Source organism: Onychomys torridus, chromosome 11, assembly GCF_903995425.1.
Source record: "Onychomys torridus chromosome 11, mOncTor1.1, whole genome shotgun sequence".
Lineage (NCBI taxonomy): Eukaryota > Metazoa > Chordata > Mammalia > Rodentia > Cricetidae > Onychomys > Onychomys torridus.
The window spans coordinates 39,806,931-39,824,390 of NC_050453.1; the positions used below are offsets into that span (position 1 = coordinate 39,806,931).

Below are 17,460 nucleotides of genomic sequence, written 5' to 3' on the forward strand. Positions count from 1 at the left end.
TTTTTAGAATTTTGATCTTTCCCGGGGCTCTTGATGTGTTCCTCTATGGTTCTGGGTAGTGGCAGTGAGCCAGTTTCCAACCTCATAATCATGTGGGAAAACTGTTGCTCTGTACAGTGTACTGTGTTGTTAGGTAACTTAGGCATTCAACGCTATTTGACTCACAATATTTTCACCTTACAGTGGGTTTACCGAGAGGTTGTCCAGTGCTGAGTAAGGGGAGCAACTGTAATCATGTGACCTCTGTCTTCTGCTCAGAATGAAGTCTGCTTTGCTTAAATTCTGCTACCCAGTGAGCCTGGTACCTAGACTAGTCTACAGTTGATACTACTGATTTTAGCATCTTTTACCAAACTCTACTTGTGTGCCAGTTTATTGGGCCAGGCCTGGGAAGCAGCCCTGAGCCTTGGAGGGTGGTGTCATTAATCTCTTTCTCTTCTCTATTTCCCTGTGCCCATGATCCTTTCCCCCTCCTCCTCCCCACCCTTTGTCTCTGCCCACCCTTTTCCTGGCAGAGCAATGTTCTGTGATGGTGCCCGAGATGCGTGGACTGAGCCCAGGCCGAAGGCTGCCCGACCCTGCCCTGTGCCCGGCTGCGGGAGGGAGCCCTGAGCCTGGGGCTGCTGGCCGGCGTCGCCACGTCCTGGCCCTGCCCGAGGAAGAGGCATGGCGGCCACAGCAGTGTGCCCTGCTCGAGGCCGATGCCTCCGACGAGGTGGGCATGCTGCCCGCCTCCCCGCGCTCTGCGGTGGCCGGCTTCGACAACTTCTTCCCGGTGCAGGAGGGCGAGGGCCCGGGCTGGGAGGGAAGCACCACGCTGGATGCAGGCTCCTGCACCTTCTTGCCGGTGAGCCCAGAGGTCATGAAGCGGAGGCGCGGGGGTCTCATCGAGCAGCGGGACATCATCAAGGCCCACGAAGCACACAAGATGCAGAGTACCCCGCAGGCCCGACGAAAGGAGTGGGAGTGAGTATGGCAAGTGGGTGGGCACTGGGGACAGGGCGGACCCAGAGGCAAGCAGGGGAGGAGCGGGAGAGGCATTTGTCTCTGCATCCACTAACCTAGGAGCAGCACCCTCCGGATGAGGTCGCTGTGTTCAGCCAGCCAGTGATCATACCTTGTGGGTTACTCTGAATGTTCCTGGGTCCGTCAAATAAGGGTCAATCACACTTGGGCTTTCACTGCCCAACTAACCCATTTAAGCTCCTAGGGAGAAGAAACTGGGTCTCTCTCTGCAAGCCATGTAGGATGGATGGCAACTTGAACCACCCATGTCGTGTTTCCTTCAGGAACTAAACGGCCCTCCCTTTTCTTTCTCCATCCTTGGACAATCGTATTTGGGGCAAGTCTCTCCTCAGAGGGGAGGGAAGAGAATCACCTAGCTGTGTGGCCACCCGTGGCTTCATCTCTCCTCTTTCCGTGTAGGACAGAGAGTTTCTGTTCTGACTTAGGCTGGTTCCGAGGCATGCTGCTTGAGAATTTTGTTTTGCTTTACTATTTCCAGGAGTCACGACTTAAAGGAAGGTAGTATTCCATGTAGTTTTCAATTGTCTCAGTTTTGTACACCATATAATTTTGCTCTCTGAGTCAGCTTATTGTGCATGTTCGCATGTCCTGGGGTCTTTATGTCTTTCTTCCTACCTGAGATGGAAGTGTGAATGTCAAGTGACTAGGAAGAGGCATTTTCAGTGGCAGCATCCGTGTTTGAATATACCTGCTTGACTTCCATAGGAAAGAAGGATAGCGTGCGTGCGAGAGAGAGAGTGTGTGTGTGTGTGTGTGTGTGTGTGTGTGTGTGAGAGAGAGAGAGAGAGAGAGAGAGAGAGAGAGAGAGAGAGAGTGAGTAGATTGGATACTGTTTCATGTGGATATTAATATTTATTAGTTTGTTCATCCATTCATCCATTCATTAGCCCTAATGTGTGATGAGCTCTTGAGATACAGGAGCTGAGTGCAGCCACCATTTAATGAATGGCATCATTCACCTCTCAGTTCTGTTAGTCTTTAAAACCCATAACTCTTTAAGTGCAGGAAACACATTGCATGTACTAACTCCTCACTGAGACTATGAGGTAGCTACAATTACATCCATATTTAGCCAATAAGCGCCGGGAAGCAACTTTCTCAGGCCACTTGATAATAACTGCATTGTTATTGCAGCTCAATATTGATGAGGGGTTTGCACCCTACCGGGCTGACAGTAGAATCTCTGGGTTTTACCTAGAAGGCATGGTCTTGGCCAACTAGTGTGAGGGTTGAGATACTGAGGACTGACTCAAGGTGACCTAAGTAAGTCTTGGAAACTCAGTTTGGAAACGAAGGAGGAAGAAGTAGATAGCTATGACAGTTGGTGTTTGTTCATATTCACAAATATCATGGTGTACACCCAACAGTCAGGAAGCCGAAGCCAAAGGCACTTCAAGTTCTAGGTGAGCTATATAATCAGTGCTAGATCAGCCAGGGCCACAGACCAGAACCCTATGTCAATCAAGGAAGCAAAGAGAAGCTTTTTATTCTGCATCCCTGTCATACCCTTATAACATGACTGAAAAATACAAGGAAGTTTGCAGAACATAAACATTGTTCATGTCACCCAGTGCCTGTCTTGTGTCCTCATGTGAGGATTCCTACAATGCTCAATGTAAAACTAGCTCCACTGTGACAAGCAATGTGTAAAAAACTTTTTCACCAAGATCGCCTTTGCTAATGGAGGGGTATCAGGATCTGGTCCCAGACACCTAGTGTGGACGTGGGAACTGCTTTTAGCTAAGCAGGTGCATTGGGAGGTGAAACCGAGAAAGCATCAGTGGCCCGGGGACTGAGAGCCTTAGTCTTTAGGAATGTAGCACTGGAGGGGGAGCACGTAAAGGAGGTGAGGAGAGTTGACTGAGGAGGTAAGAGGCAGAGCAGTGGGAACAAACTGCTTTCGGAAGGAAGGTGGTGTTTGGACAGGATGTGCTGGGGGTCACAGAAGGGGAGGACGGAGGAGGAACTGTTGGTTTTGGAACATGACCTTAAAGGGGACAATTTCAGAAGGGTGATGGAGTTAGAAATCTGATTAGAGTTGGGTAGTGAGGAAATTGGGGAGCGATAGAGTCAGTGATGTTGCCTCATCTGTACCTGTCCCCTCAGCACTCAATACAGTCATCTGCTTGGAGACCTCCAACCATAACATTATTTTCATTGCTACTTCATAATAGTAATTTTGCTACTGTTATGAATCATAATGTAAATATCCAATAGGCAGAATATCCAATATACAACTCAAGGGGTCATGACCCACATTTTGGGACTCACTGGTCTAGAACTTACATCTTAGCATCAGAAAAGTCCTCTAACCTTCCCTTCCTTTTCCTCTTCTTTCTGCCGTCTTTCTTCTTCCATCCTCCTCTCTTCCCTCTAGTTCTTTCTTTCCCAGAGTCTTGTTGTAGCCCAGGCTGGCCTTGAGTTCTCCATCCTTCTACCTCTGCCTCCTGAGCGTGGGAATTACAGGTATTCACCACACATGTGTCAGTACAAAATCCTACCTGCTGCCCCAGATTACAGTCGTCTACAGGGTCCCAGCCAGTCCTTTTATTCCAGGAAGACTTTAGCTCCTCCATTGCCCCTTTCTCTCATAACCCCTTCTTCATCTACTTCCCATAAGTGACTCTTGTGTCCTTTATGTGTCTGTCCCTGTGCCCTGGGCTCTTGGTTCCTTTGATCCTTTTCCCCAGTGACTTTGCCTCATTGCATCCTGCTCTCAGTTTTACATCTTTGTCATGATGTCACAGCTCCTCTGTCCCAGTTGGAAGCATGCTTGTATCTGATCATCACCTCCTTTCTGTCCTGTAACATCCCTTCAGTGCTCAGCCCCTTGGATTCGTTAGTCTCACTGCATCCACAGCAGAACAATGACCCTATCACCTCTCTTCTTCCTCTTCCTCTTCCTCTTCCTCTTCCTCCTCCTCCTCCTCCTCCTCCTCCTCCTCCTCCTCCTCCTCTTCTTCCTCCTCTTCTTCTTCTTCTTCTTCTTCTTCTTCTTCTTCTTCTTCTTCTTCTTCTTCTCTACCCTCATCTTTAATCTTGTATTTACTTTCCCCATCCTATCAAATTAAAACCTATTGTAGACATCAAATAGTTCCCAGAGGAAAATGATGAGCTTTTATTTGAGATCTTATCTTCCCCTCTCCATTCTTTCTTCTGCGAGTTTCTAAGAGAGCATTGGTCACTAGCCTAGGGAAAGAATGCTCGAAGCCTTCCAAGTTGTGTAGTCTGTCTCCCGCTTCAGCATCATCATAATCACATCCTAGTTTTCAGCCTCCACTTTCTAGCCCCTCCGTGGCTTCATCATGCTGGCCTTGCAGACCTCCAACTCCGCCTTTATCCTACCTGCCACATCCAAGTGCACTCAGACATCTGAACATTTCTAGAAAAAACTCCTACAGCCATGCTGGCTGTGGTCAGAACCATGACTACCACCTCCAGTCAGCCTTCTGACTTGCTCAGAAGTCTTACTACCCAGCACTTTCACACTCACTTCTAAATCCTTGTGGGGAGTATCCTATTCTTGAACCCGCAACTTCTCCTTCAGTTCACCCGAGCTGATGCCCAGAGTTGCTTTCCGACTTCACTGGGAAAATGGCAGCAACCAGAGGGCATGCGTGATCTTTCCCTCCCACATGGCCCACCTCTGCATCTGCTCTGAACCAGCTTTTTCCTTCTGCTGCTGTGAACTGACTGCCCCTCAGGATCCTCAAGGGAGTCTCATGCCTGGGTAGAGGAAGCTGAGCCCTCTGGTCTGCTCGCTCTGTTTCCCATGCTTGTTCTCACAACTCCTCTTTGAACTCATTTCGGTCCACCTCCATCCTCTCTCTGGGTTAGCTGGGTCTCCCATTGGTGATGTAATGGAAGGTCTTCTATGTTCAGTCTTTTTGAGTGTCAGTAGTAATGACGATACTATTTGCCTGCTGCTTTTGTCTCTTACTGTTTTTTTCCATGGCTGTCATGAAACCACAGTGAGTTCCCAGCCTTCCATACAAATTTCCTTTCTCCTTCTCCATCCCTGGAAAGCAGCTTTTGAGCACCTGTTCTCTTCCCACCAAGGTCTATTTCCTAGCGAGCTCACCCAGACCCTGCGTGGCCACCACATGTTGGCCACTCCCCCAAATTTTAGATACACTCTACTCACTTCTTAGCACCTTTGCTCGTTATGCCCTCAGACAACTTAAACTTAATACATCTAGCACCCAAACAATGTTCTTCTCTCAGGTCAACCTTTCCCGAGGCCTTCCTTGTCTCAGTAAACAGGACCTACGACCTATCAGGAACCATGGCCAGACGTGATGAAGTCATTCTTGTTTGTCACGCCAGGACTCAGCTCTTGCCGGTCTCCCTTGGCTCGGCTCGCCTTTCAAAATGTACGGATTCATCTTTCATCTGTCCTGCCAAGAGCGCCCTGCCCTTAGCCACCTTTGATTCCTATTCAAGGACTGTGATTATGTGTAACCCCCGCTGCTGTAAATTTAGTATGAAATTCATCACAATTACAACTTGTCAGCTAAACAACAAAGTTGCTGTTAACAGGGAGAGACAGAGACAGAGAGAGAGAGAGAGAGAGAGAGAGAGAGAGAGAGAGAGAGAAGAGAGAGAGAGAGAGAGAGAGAGAGAGAGAGAGAGAAGAAGGAGAAGGAGGAGAAGGAGGAGAAGAAGGAGAAGGAGGAGAAGGAGGAGAAGGAGGAGAAGGAGGAGAAGGAGGAGAAGGAGGAGAAGAAGAAGAAGAGGAAGGAAGGAAGGAAAGAAGGAAAGAAGGAAAGAAAGAAGGCAGACAGATATTCATAGTCTTTACCAGGTGGCTTGTATTGTTGTAGAGTCTCCAAATGTGAATTTATTCACTTGGTGTCAGTTGAATGGAACTGTCCTTGCTGGTTGGTCAGTTCTGTGCCATTGTGACAAAATATTGAAGAGAAATTAACTTCTAGGAAGAAAGATTTATTTTTAGCTCAGATTTTAGAGGTTTTGGTTCAGAGTCTCTTGGTCCAGTTGCCTCTAGGTCTGTGGCGGATCTCTGCGTCTTGGCAGAGGCTGATATAGGAGGAAAGTTGGGCACTCCATGGTGGTCAAGAAGTAAAGAGGAAAAGCTCATGCTTGTGGCACAATTAAGCTGTGAATCCATGAGGTCAGAGCTGTGACAATCCCGTGTCCAAAGGTTTACCTCTGAACACTGCTACATTGGGGACCAAGCCTTCCTTCAACATGAGAGCCTTTGAGGGTGGGGTACAGAAAAGCAAAATCATAGGAATTATTATTTCTGCTTTTGCAGCTGGGACACAGAAACTTGGGACCTAAAAACTGTGCCCAAGAGGATTAGTCTGGTCACCCCTTAAACAGCCTCCCCATTTCCCTCCCTATTTGCTAGTCTTTTTCCTCCTTGGTAGCTAAACATCCCCTACTCCATCTCTTTAGATTTTAAAAGGAGTTGGAAAGACATACGTGGAGTTTCTGTGAGAGTCTTTAACTATGTGTCAAAGGAGTCCTCAGCTCAGGCGTCCTGCCTCACATACAACAGCCCTTTATACAACCTGTATAATCTCGCTTTCCTGCATATTGCCCCCACTCCCTGTCCTCCACAGAGGTGGCTCTGACCCCCTTTCCCGGTCTCCTCCCTGTCCTCTGCCCTAGTTACTTCTGACCCTCATTATTCCTTGAAGACGCCCAGACTACTCTCACCTTTACCTTCATGGTCCCTTTTCCTGACAATGCTCTTCCTCCATCTACCTTCATCTTCCCTTGACGCTCGGAGGGACCACTCCTCATTCTGTATAAAACAGTATCCCCTCCATCATCACTGCACAGAGGGACCACTCCTCATTCTGTATAAAACAGTATCCCCTCCATCATCACTGCACAGAGGGACCACTCCTCATTCTGTATAAAACAGTATCCTCTCCATCATCACTGACTCTGTGCTGCCTTATTGGTCATTTTAGTTCCCGCTTCCCCAGCACACAGACATATATGTTTTGTGCTGGAGTGTAAGCAGAGACTCTGCCTTATCTTCAGGTTTGAGAACAGTGTCTGCTATGTGCTTGGCTCACAGTAGCCGATTTCCCCGGCCAGCCGTGCTGTGTGGTTGTGTAGGTTGTTGACTCAATCTGAACAATCAGCTGAGGAAGTGAGACATCGTCCTTGCCCTCTTCAGGGCTTCTAGAACCTTCTCTTCTGTAAAGCAGCATCCTGCAGGTTCTTTCTCAGGCAGGGATTTGCTGCAGGAAACCAGCTCCTCTGTCAATTTCCTGTAACCCTCCCCTCAAGCTGTGCTCCTCCTGGGGCCTTGTCCATCACCCACATATCTGACATCCCAGCACACACACACACACACACACACACACACACACACACACACACACACAAGTCAAGTAAATACATGGTCCTTGATGTCACCCATGAAGACTAGGCATAGAAGAAGCCCGGATCAATCTTGGGACTTACCAACATTGTTCTATGTGGTCTAATAAAAGTGTCCCAAGGTACAACAGGACTGCCAGGGAAGTATTGAAACCCACCAGGCGTCACAGACTGCCCAAGGTTGCACAGTCTACAAGTCACCTTGTAATAACTCAAGTATGAACTGGTTTCCCAGCATTTACCAAGTACTATACTAGTCACTGCAGGGGACATTAAGGCAGAGAGAACGCCTTAGTGGAGCAAGCAAGGGCTGTGCAGTCAGGGGACATGGTGTGAAGCCCAGCTCTGTCACATAGGGCAAGCCACTTAGCTTCTTTGAGCCTTAGCGTCCCAGTGTATAAATCAATATCGCCTTTTCTTTTCACATTGCGGTTGTCTCTTCAGCATCTACCATGTGCCAGGTACTGTGCTGAGAGATGGAGATGCAGGTACTGTGCTGTAGATGGAGATGCAGGTACTGTGCTGTAGATGGAGATGCAGTGGAGAGCAGACAGACTTCTCTGCATACCGACAAGAGGGGGAAACAGACATGTAAACAGGCAATTACAATACAGTGTGATAAGCACTGTGATTATGGAAATGCTGCTTCCCTCTTCATAGAGTAAGGCATGCCAGCCTACGCAGACTTTGGAGTTACACATAATTTCCTTTCTTCCAAGCCTATATGTAATAATAGTCCCGTATGAAATGTTTCTGTTCCGTATAATAGTACCTATTATTTCCATTAGTATAAATAATACAAGCAAGGCACCCCACACATAGCCAGTGCTCCGTCAATGGCAGTGGCCATTATTAAGATAGGCTTCTGACCTAGCACTATCTCTCGCCTTCTCTCCAGTAGATTAGGAATATTGCTAGTCTATAGGTTCATTGTGAAGATCAGAAAACTGGGACATGTGAAAACATTGTGTAAGCTGGAGGGAATTCTATTAAAGAATTTCATGAGTAAAAACCTGTTCTTGCGCTCCTCGGTAAAATGAAAAACTTTGCTCTGTAAGGAGTCTTAAGCAAAGCTCCTTCTACCCCCACGCTAAGCTTGAGGAAATCTCTTAGCGGGCTCTTTGGGAAATAACATTCCGTATGCAGTAACCTGTGTGGTGGTAAAGCAGACGAAGCTGTTGTCTTTAGAACACGCCTGGCTTTCTGTAGGAATAGCCTGGCACTCTGGGGATCCTCCTCCTCAGCAGCCCCTTTCTTACCAACATTTGGCACACCCTGCTGTGGGCAACAACTTAGGGAAAATCCCAGGTTGGTCCCTAGTCTGCTTCCTGCATCACCAGTGATTTGGTGCCAAGGAGAAAGGATTTTTAATGGTGTGTGTGTGTGTGTGTGTGTGTGTGTGTGTGTGTGTGTGTGTGAGAGAGAGAGAGAGAGAGACAGAGACAGAGAGACAGAGATACAGATATATATATATATGTGGGTGATGGACAAGGCCCCAGGAGGAGCACAGCTTGAGGGGAGGGTTACAGGAAATTGACAGAGGAGCTGGTTTCCTGCAGCAAATCCCTGCCTGAGAAAGAACTTGCAGGATGCTGCTTTACAGAAGAGAAGGTTCTAGAAGCCCTGAAGAGGGCAAGGACGATGTCTCACTTCCTCAGCTGATTGTTCAGATTGAGTCAACAACCTACACAACCACACAGCACGGCTGGCCAGGGAAATCGGCTACTGTGAGCCAAGCACATAGCAGACACTGTTCTCAAACCTGAAGATAAGGCAGAGTCTCTGCTTACACTCCAGCACAAAACATATATGTCTGTGTGCTGGGGAAGCGGGAACTAAAATGACCAATAAGGCAGCACAGAGTCAGTGATGATGGAGGGGATACTGTTTTATACAGAATGAGGAGTGGTCCCTCTGTGCAGTGATGATGGAGGGGATACTGTTTTATACAGAATGAGGAGTGGTCCCTCTGTGCAGTGATGATGGAGGGGATACTGTTTTATACAGAATGAGGAGTGGTCCCTCTGTGCAGTGATGATGGAGGGGATACTGTTTTATACAGAATGAGGAGTGGTCCCTCTGTGCAGTGATGATGGAGGGGATACTGTTTTATACAGAATGAGGAGTGGTCCCTCCGAGCATCAAGGGAAGATGAAGGTAGATGGAGGAAGAGCATGTGTGTCCTGATCCATCCCTCTCCCACTTACTCCCCTGAGACAGGGTTTCTCACTGAGCCTGGAACTAGACTGATGGCCTGGAAGTCCTATGACCCTTCTGTCTCTCCCCTCCCACCCCCACACAGAGCCAGGCTTACAGACATTGTTTGCAGCCGTGCCAAACTCTTGTGTAAGTGCTGGGGATTTGAACTTAGGTAACCCTACCTAAGTAACAAGTATTCTTACTTGGCTGAGTCGCTTCTTCAGTTAGGTGTCTGCCTGCTCGTCCAGTGTTTAAGATATAACATGGCAGGGATGAAACTCCACATCCCCTTCTGACACAGTTCCATCCCACTGTCTTTGTCTCAGGATACAGTACCATCTACCCAGTTGCCCAAACCAGACATTCTCATTATCTCTTCTTTCACCTCTTCCCCTCACTTCTGGCCAGTTAACAAGCCCCGTTGACACCATCTCTCAGACGTACCCCAAGGGCAAAGCTTTTTCCACCCTCTCTGCTGCTAACCACTTCCAAACCACTGTCATGATCACCACGACAGCCTCCTAATTGGCCTCTCTCTTTGGATCGGTGTTTCTCTAGAACCAGTGAATGTGTCTATCACAGCAGACATGGCCATTTAGAGAGACGCAGCTTCCCATGACATCAGAGTACATCCTGTAACCCCTAGTCCTGACTTTTATACCCTGCCCGATCTGGTCTGTGCCCGACCACCCACCTTGCCCCTGTCACTCCCTCTCCCTCTCCTTCTCCCTCCTCCTAGCCACTGGCCTGCTCTCATGCCCAGACTGTTTATGTTTCTTCTCCGGATCCATTCATCTGGTATGCTCTTTCTCTCAATCACCAGGGTCTGTAATTCTTGTCATTTAGACCTTTGATGCCTTCTGGAAAAGGTTGCCTTTATCATATAGTCGATAATAGAGTTCTGGCCATGGGGTCCTGTGGCCTCCTCTGGCTGCCTGCCTCCTCTGACAAGAGAGTCTGAGTCACTGGGAGAGGCCTTACTGCTCGGTTCCCTGTGCACTACAGAATAACCCCTGCATTTGGTGTTTGCACGTGAAAGATTCAGTGTTAGTGTGGTGAGAATGACGACTTCCCAGGCGTATGTCAGCCCCAGCCATGCTGTCAGGACTGGCCCAGGAAGCCCAGGATACCAGGTGTTCTAGCTGTGGAGCAGGCCAGCCCCGTGGAGCTCATCATGGGCAGCAAAGCAAGGCTGGTGCCCTGCAAGTTATACGGGGCACCTTCCTCCTTGCCTCTGTTTCATCTTGACAGACTGTGTCTTGCTTGACTTTGAACAGATGCTTTTGCCCTTGCGGGCCTCAGTTTCCTCCTTTGCTAGATCACAGATGAGTGCAGGGGTGTGTTTGAAAGGAGGGAGACGTATGCAACACTTGGTCCGCCACTTGGAGCTCCCCCCCACCAGTGCCTGTTCCCCCAGTGCCTGGTCCCCCCCCCAGTACCTGGTTCCCCCCCCCCCAGTGCCTGGTTCCCCACAGTGCCTGGTTCCCCCAGTGCCTGGTTTCTCCCCCAGTGCCTGGTTCCCCACAGTGCCTGGTTTCCCCACAGTACCTGGTTCCTCCAGTGCCTGCCCCCCCCCCCAGTGCCTGGTTCCCCCCAGTGTCTGGTTCCCCCCAGTGCCTGGTTCCCCCCAGTGCCTGGTTCCTCACAGTGCCTGGTTTCCCCCCAGTGACCTAACCTCCAAGGCCCATTGCTCACCATCATCACCTGCCTTGGGCATCTGAGGGGCACTGCAGCAGAGGCTGGCTCAGTTAGGGATGGGATCTACTACAGACACCGGTGGATCTCAGCAGCACGCAAGTGGGCAGGTGTAGAAAGGGAGTTCCTGGCTGTGAACACCTATCAGTATTTAGCATCAACGCCATCCAGACCTCAGCAAAAAGGAGGGAGATGGGGGGTGGGGATTCTAAGAGGCAGGGTGACTGCTGGAGCCTCACATGAATCCTTCCTCCCATATGGGCTATGGGGAGCAATGGAGCGCTCCTTAACTCCTGCTCCACGTTTGTCCATTCTGCCCTGCTGCACTCACTGGGGAGGGGCAATGAGGATGGTGTAGCCAGAAAGGGAGGACGGACAATCGGACATCCAAACAGCATCCTCACAAGCATTTACACTACACTCAACAGTACTACAAATCCTGTGGGAGATAGATGTCTCTGCCTTGGGGTGTTTTGGCTGAATTTTAAAGGCGAATAAGCCTTTTCCTCCCTGGCCTTCTTGAAAAGCAGCCCGTCTCCACACAGATCTAGAGGCACGTGCTGCCACCTGCTGGCAATCGGGCACAACTTGGCTTAGTTCTTTGAATAATACTATCCGTGGAAATACGTTGCAGGAGAAAAAAATTTATTTTGTTGCATTAAGATGCTTTTGTTGAATGATCTGACATTTTAGTTCCATTCCAAATTATGCCCTTCAGGAGGATAGGAGGTCTGAAGGTCGCTCCGGTCCACACCAATCCCTACTGCTTACCCTTGGCTAAGTTCAATCATTTGGATGACAGGTTGGCCCTGGCGGTTCCTGGGTTTGCAGGCCAGCGAGGCCCAACCACCCACAGCTCAAAGACGAGGCTTTCTGGACTCTTGAAATTGCAGATGCACACGGAACACGGAAACCGTGATCCTTCAACATGGGCTGTCATCCCCAGACAACAATGCACCGGAGAACCGGCAGCCAAGAGGAGATCTGCAGCATATGTCCTGCTTTCTCGGGATTCTGAGCAGAACAGGAAGCCACAGAGAATCCGGGGGATCAGGCTCCCCCAGGAGCTGACACAGTTTGAGCGAGTCCTAGGAATTTGCTTTTAAAAGGGGTCCTCTGGGCACTGGGAAGCTGGTCCAGCACTTGCTGCAGAGGCTTGAGGGCCTGAGTTAGATCCCTAGCCCTCAGCTGCATGCTGAGCACATGTGCGCCCAGGATCTCAGTGCTGGAGAGGCAGAGACAGGCAGATCCCCAAGGCTCACTGGTTGGCCAGCTTAGCCAAACTGATGAACTTTGGCTTCAGTGAGAGACATTATCTTAAGGGGAAAAAAAGGTGGAGAGCAGCTGAAGGAGATACCTGATGACCTCTGGTCTTCACATGCATGCGTACATGTGAATGTGCATCCCTGCATGTATACACACACACACACCCACACCCACCCACACACACACACACACACACACACACACACACACACCTTTGGGCAGCTTCAGCACATACCTTTCCATTTCTTTATTTGTTCTAGAAGGATTCAGAGCAAGGGCCTACCTATATGACTGCTCTCCAGTGACGTTTCCTAGCTTCACGTCTTGCACAGTTTTACAAACTTCCCTCTGCGGCAGAGTGAGGGAATGAACTGGATGATGCCCGATGTGATGCAGCGTGGACTCACAGTGGTGACTCTGTCCTCGGATCCCCCGCTTCTGCCTAAGGAGGCCTCCTGCCTTGCTAGAAACTTGAGTATCCGGAAACTGTGGCTCACACTTACAGACTCAGCATCCAGGAAGCTGAGGCAGAGGGATCTTGGGTTTGAGAGCAGTCTGGCCTCCACAGTGTGACCCTGTCCTAAAAACACACACAAGGAAGAAAAGAAACCCCACCCCAAAGAAACAGCTCGTGTGCCTAGCTTCCCTGCTTCTGCTGAAGCCACCAGCTGCTCTAGGGGGAAAGCAGGTGTTTCTCCCTTGCCCTGAGCACTGTGCTGGGAGCCAGCACTGCCTTAGATCTGTTGCTCAGACTTGAAGGAGGGTTGTAGAAAGGAGTCTGCAACTACAGCCTGTGCTCAGAGTCTTGTCTGCCTGCCTCATCTCATCCATCTTGGCGCACGGTACATTCTTCTGTATCTCTATCTCCACCCTGCCTGCGTGGACCCGAGTATCTTCAGATCATTTGGCTTTTTGAATATGCCAAGATTCTATCCCCAGTCACCTTTATGGGGGGAAAGGGTGGTGAAAGCAACATCCTCTTCTAGCTGTACAATTGGTTGTACTTTCCCTAAGGAGGTGGGTTTTTTTTTTCTGTTTTGTTTTTGGTTTTGTTTTTTTTGGGCTTGTTTATTTTTGTACTTCTGTGGTGCCCTCTAGTGGTTATCTCTGTGCAGTGCAGCAGTCGTAGTCTGGGAAGCTGTGCATTGTTGCAGAGGGCTGGCGCCGCCTAGAGGACAGCCATCAAATGACAGACCAGGAAACAAACCAGAAGGCCCCAAAGCAGGGGTTTTTAATCTCATCCCAGGGCTCCCCCTCCACTGCAGCCTGTGCCAGCTTTCCATCCTTCTCTGAAAGAGCTCACCTGGGTACCTCGGCTGCACGAGGGTCAAGACAAAGATGAGGGCATCTTCTCTTGGATGTGACGGGGCACTTGGGATCAGAGAAGAGATAGAGCTGAGGAGGCGAACGTAGCTGAGGGAATTTGTGATGGACACTAGAGCAGAAAACACTGTTGGAAACAAACGCTTATCTAACAGGATTGAAACTCACCCAGTTCTAGCACCGAGGCGCATGGGGCCGTTGCCACCACCACCACCTCACAGCAGGGTCAGAGAAGCTGACATGCAGCCACTTGCTGACCTCCTGGGGTGGAACTCTTTCCTCTCAGCCCTGGACAGCCCTTCTGCTGACTGCTCCCAGGCCTGGCTCTCTTTACCCCTCCCCCCTCTTCTGTTTTTGGCCCCTTTCAGCCATGCTCACATGCCACCACCTAGCTTCATCAAGGGGCGCTTGAAGACACAGTCTCATTACCTGCTGACATTAGTGGAGAAGCCCCCATCCTCCCCAGACTTGAGCATGGGGGAGGTTCTGGGTTTAGAGCAAGTCAGAACTGTGGTCAGTTCATGGGCTGTATCCACGGGGCAGGGGAGTCTGCAGCTGATATGACTGAGCACACCGGGGTCAAGTCCAGCCTTGCGCTGTTAGCCCTGGTCATACCTTCCAGGGTACCACCCACTGTATCTGCTCTCCTCCATCTCTAATACCTGCGCTGCCGAAAGCTTGTCCCCCTTCTTCCCCCACTCCCCCCACCCCTGCCATCATGAAAGAGAAATCAAGCCACACTTAAGAATCTCCAATTTGCTTTTGTTCTTTTATTTAAAAATAGTATCAGTATACGATGGGCATCTTTCCTTGGCAGTTTCTAGAAAGAGGGTCTTTAGTGTCTCTTTAGGGCAATCTATACAGTGTCCTGAACATGGATGAATTGCTGTGACCTCAGGCACCCCTATCAGAGGGAGTTGCCAAGGAAAACCTGTAGCCTGTTGTGGCCTGCACTTCCGTTTCTACAGGATCAGTTCCTAGGAGCCATCTGTGGAAGGGCTTTTCCCACGCTGTGTCCTCATCTTCCCATCTCTGGGACTGCTGCTGCTTCCCACCCCTCCCAACACCCCACCCCCATCTTGGCTTCACATTGAAATGTGAACTTTGGCTGTCCGTGTTATCTCTCAGGTCCCCTGCAGGAGAGGCCGAATGAATTAATAATACAGCAGCAGGAAACAGAGAGATGGAGCCATTAATTGTCAGTCAGTGTTCCTAACCTCTCAGGGCTACTAATTAGCTCACTGACAGATTCAGTTTTATCCCGAGCCAGGGCCATGCTTTGGAAGTGCTTGGGGGCTCAGCTTGTGGCATCCGGCACAGAGGGCCAGCCCTGTGCCTCCTGGATGGTTGGGGTGCGTTTGCTGAATTTAGATGTGTCCATAGAGACCCCTGGGTGCCTCCTTGGGGTGGAAGGATGACCTGGGGTGGGGGCAGGGTGGGGATGCTAGTATCTGGGTGGAGCTGGGTGGTGCGTGTGCTGTCCTTGGGCCCTGGTAGCTGGCTCACAATTCTGGTTCCAGCCATAGGTGAGTTACTCTTGCCAAGCTGTGTTGTGCCAAGCCTGTGTATAGTTGTCTGAAAGCAACATGCTACCTTCTAACCACAGATTCTCCCCATAGGAAGTTAGCCTGTGTGTTACACAGGGACTTTCTGGAGGCGAACATTAGTCCAGGCTTAGTGTTTCCATGGTCTCTGCAGCTGCATTGGGCTGGTGTTGCTATAGACAATCTAGGAATCATTCTGGATCAAATCCTTGCTCTGGGGGTAAATCTGAGATTTGTGAGACTCTCTACATTGTAAAGGTTTTCTCATAAAATCATCTCAGATCATGAGATGGGCAGATAGGAGATGCATTGTGGGCTCCTGTATTAGAAATTGCTTTTGACTTTTGAGTGTGTTGACCTAAGGAACACATTGTGGTGTCATCATTCTCATTACATAAAATCGGGAGGAGGGAGGCTGGGGCTGGTGAGATTGTTCTAGAACAGCAGTTCTCAATCTGTGAGTCTCGCTGGACTCCTTTTGGGGGGTGGGTGTGGGTTGAATGATCCTTGCACAGGGATCACATGTCAGATATCCTGCATATCATATATTTACAGTATGATTCATAACAGTTGCAAAATTGCAGTTATGAAGCATCAGTGAAAATAATTTTATGGTTGGGGGGTCATTACAACATGAGGAACTGTATTAAAGGGTCACAGCATTGGGAAGGCTGAGAACTGCTGCTCTAGACTGTCTTCAGGGCTTTTTCATTTGTCCATCTGTAAAGCATCTTGCTATCTCACAGTCCCAAGTGGTAGATTTATATTCAGCACTGTGAGCAGTGTGTCTAGAAAGAGGAAGGCAGGAAATGGGAAGGAGGCCCTGTACCAGAGTCAGACTCTTCTAAGAACTTTCCCCTTGGTCAAACCTGATAACTTCCCTTTCCATCTTTTGATATGAGGGCTCTTAACTGAAAGGGATGCTGGGAAATGTAGTTCTAGTAGGGAAGCATTCCCCTTCCCTTAGGGATTCAAGGCTTCATTAGATGGTAAGAGAGAAGGCAGTCCGGTAGGCAGTTCCCATTCTCAGTTATAAGAACCTTGTCAAATCTGAGAAACTGCAGCTTTGCTTTTTTGATGTTTGTGTGTGTGTGTGTGTGTGTGTGTGTGTGTGTGTGTGTGTGTGTCTGGCCGTGAACATCAAACACAAGCAGGAAATCTCTGGCCTCCTGCACTTTCCAGCCTCAATTTGGTGTAAACAAAGACTGTCTTTAGGAGAAACACAAGGATCTACTTTGCTTATTGTTAGTGAGAGTCTTTGGGACCCCCTTCTGTGATGATGGATTTGTCTGGGATCTACATTGCATCCCACCTCACAAACTTGCAGGACTGAAACAATGCATGAATAAAACACATTTAAATGCATTCCTACAGGCCCGGGTATGACGGAACACACCTCTATTAACAACATCCAGGAAACAGAGGCAGGCAGATCTCAATGAGTTTTAGGTTAGCCTGGTCTTCATAGTAAGGTCTAGGCCAGTTGGGGCTATATCATGAGCTCCTGTCTCCAAGAAACAAAACAAAACAAGACAAGACCCACAGATACAGCTTTCAAAATTACAGTAAGGCCAATGGGGCAAAGCTTTCACTGTTTCAAGTTTATAGACCACCAGATGACAGTCACCTTGATTTCCCATAAGGAAACTAAACATGCCATTTAAACACCCCCAGAATAACACATTTGACATGTATGTTAGGCGACAAAGCAAGAGGATGATTTTGAGTGTCCAGAATGCCCAGTGTTGGCCTCAGCTCTTTCATTAATTTGTTGTGTGTCTTCCACTAACTAGCGCTAGCCACTTAACCATCTCAAATACATTTTTGTCGTCTGTAAAATGTAAGGTTAGTCTTGGCACCATTGGGTGTCTGGGAGAAATAACGTTTGAGCCACAAATGTAGGCCACGTGAGTAATTACAAGTTTTCAGTAGTCACATTAAAAGAAGTAAATAAAACTAATACTACATTTTTGTTTAATAGAATATATCAAAATATAATTTTACTATAGAGCCGGTATTTGCATACCAAACCCCTGAAATCAGTTTG

General features: G+C 48.9%; 1 protein-coding gene across 1 annotated transcript in view; it reads left to right on the forward strand.

Moving 5' to 3' along the window:
• Positions 1-17,460, forward strand: part of Cacna1e (calcium voltage-gated channel subunit alpha1 E) — a 472,757-nt gene that overhangs the window by 89,008 nt on the left and 366,289 nt on the right. Inside the window, 1 exon segment of the mRNA XM_036202180.1 lies at positions 516-966. Within this exon segment, the coding sequence (XP_036058073.1) occupies positions 530-966 (437 nt within the window). The 5' untranslated portion in view covers positions 516-529.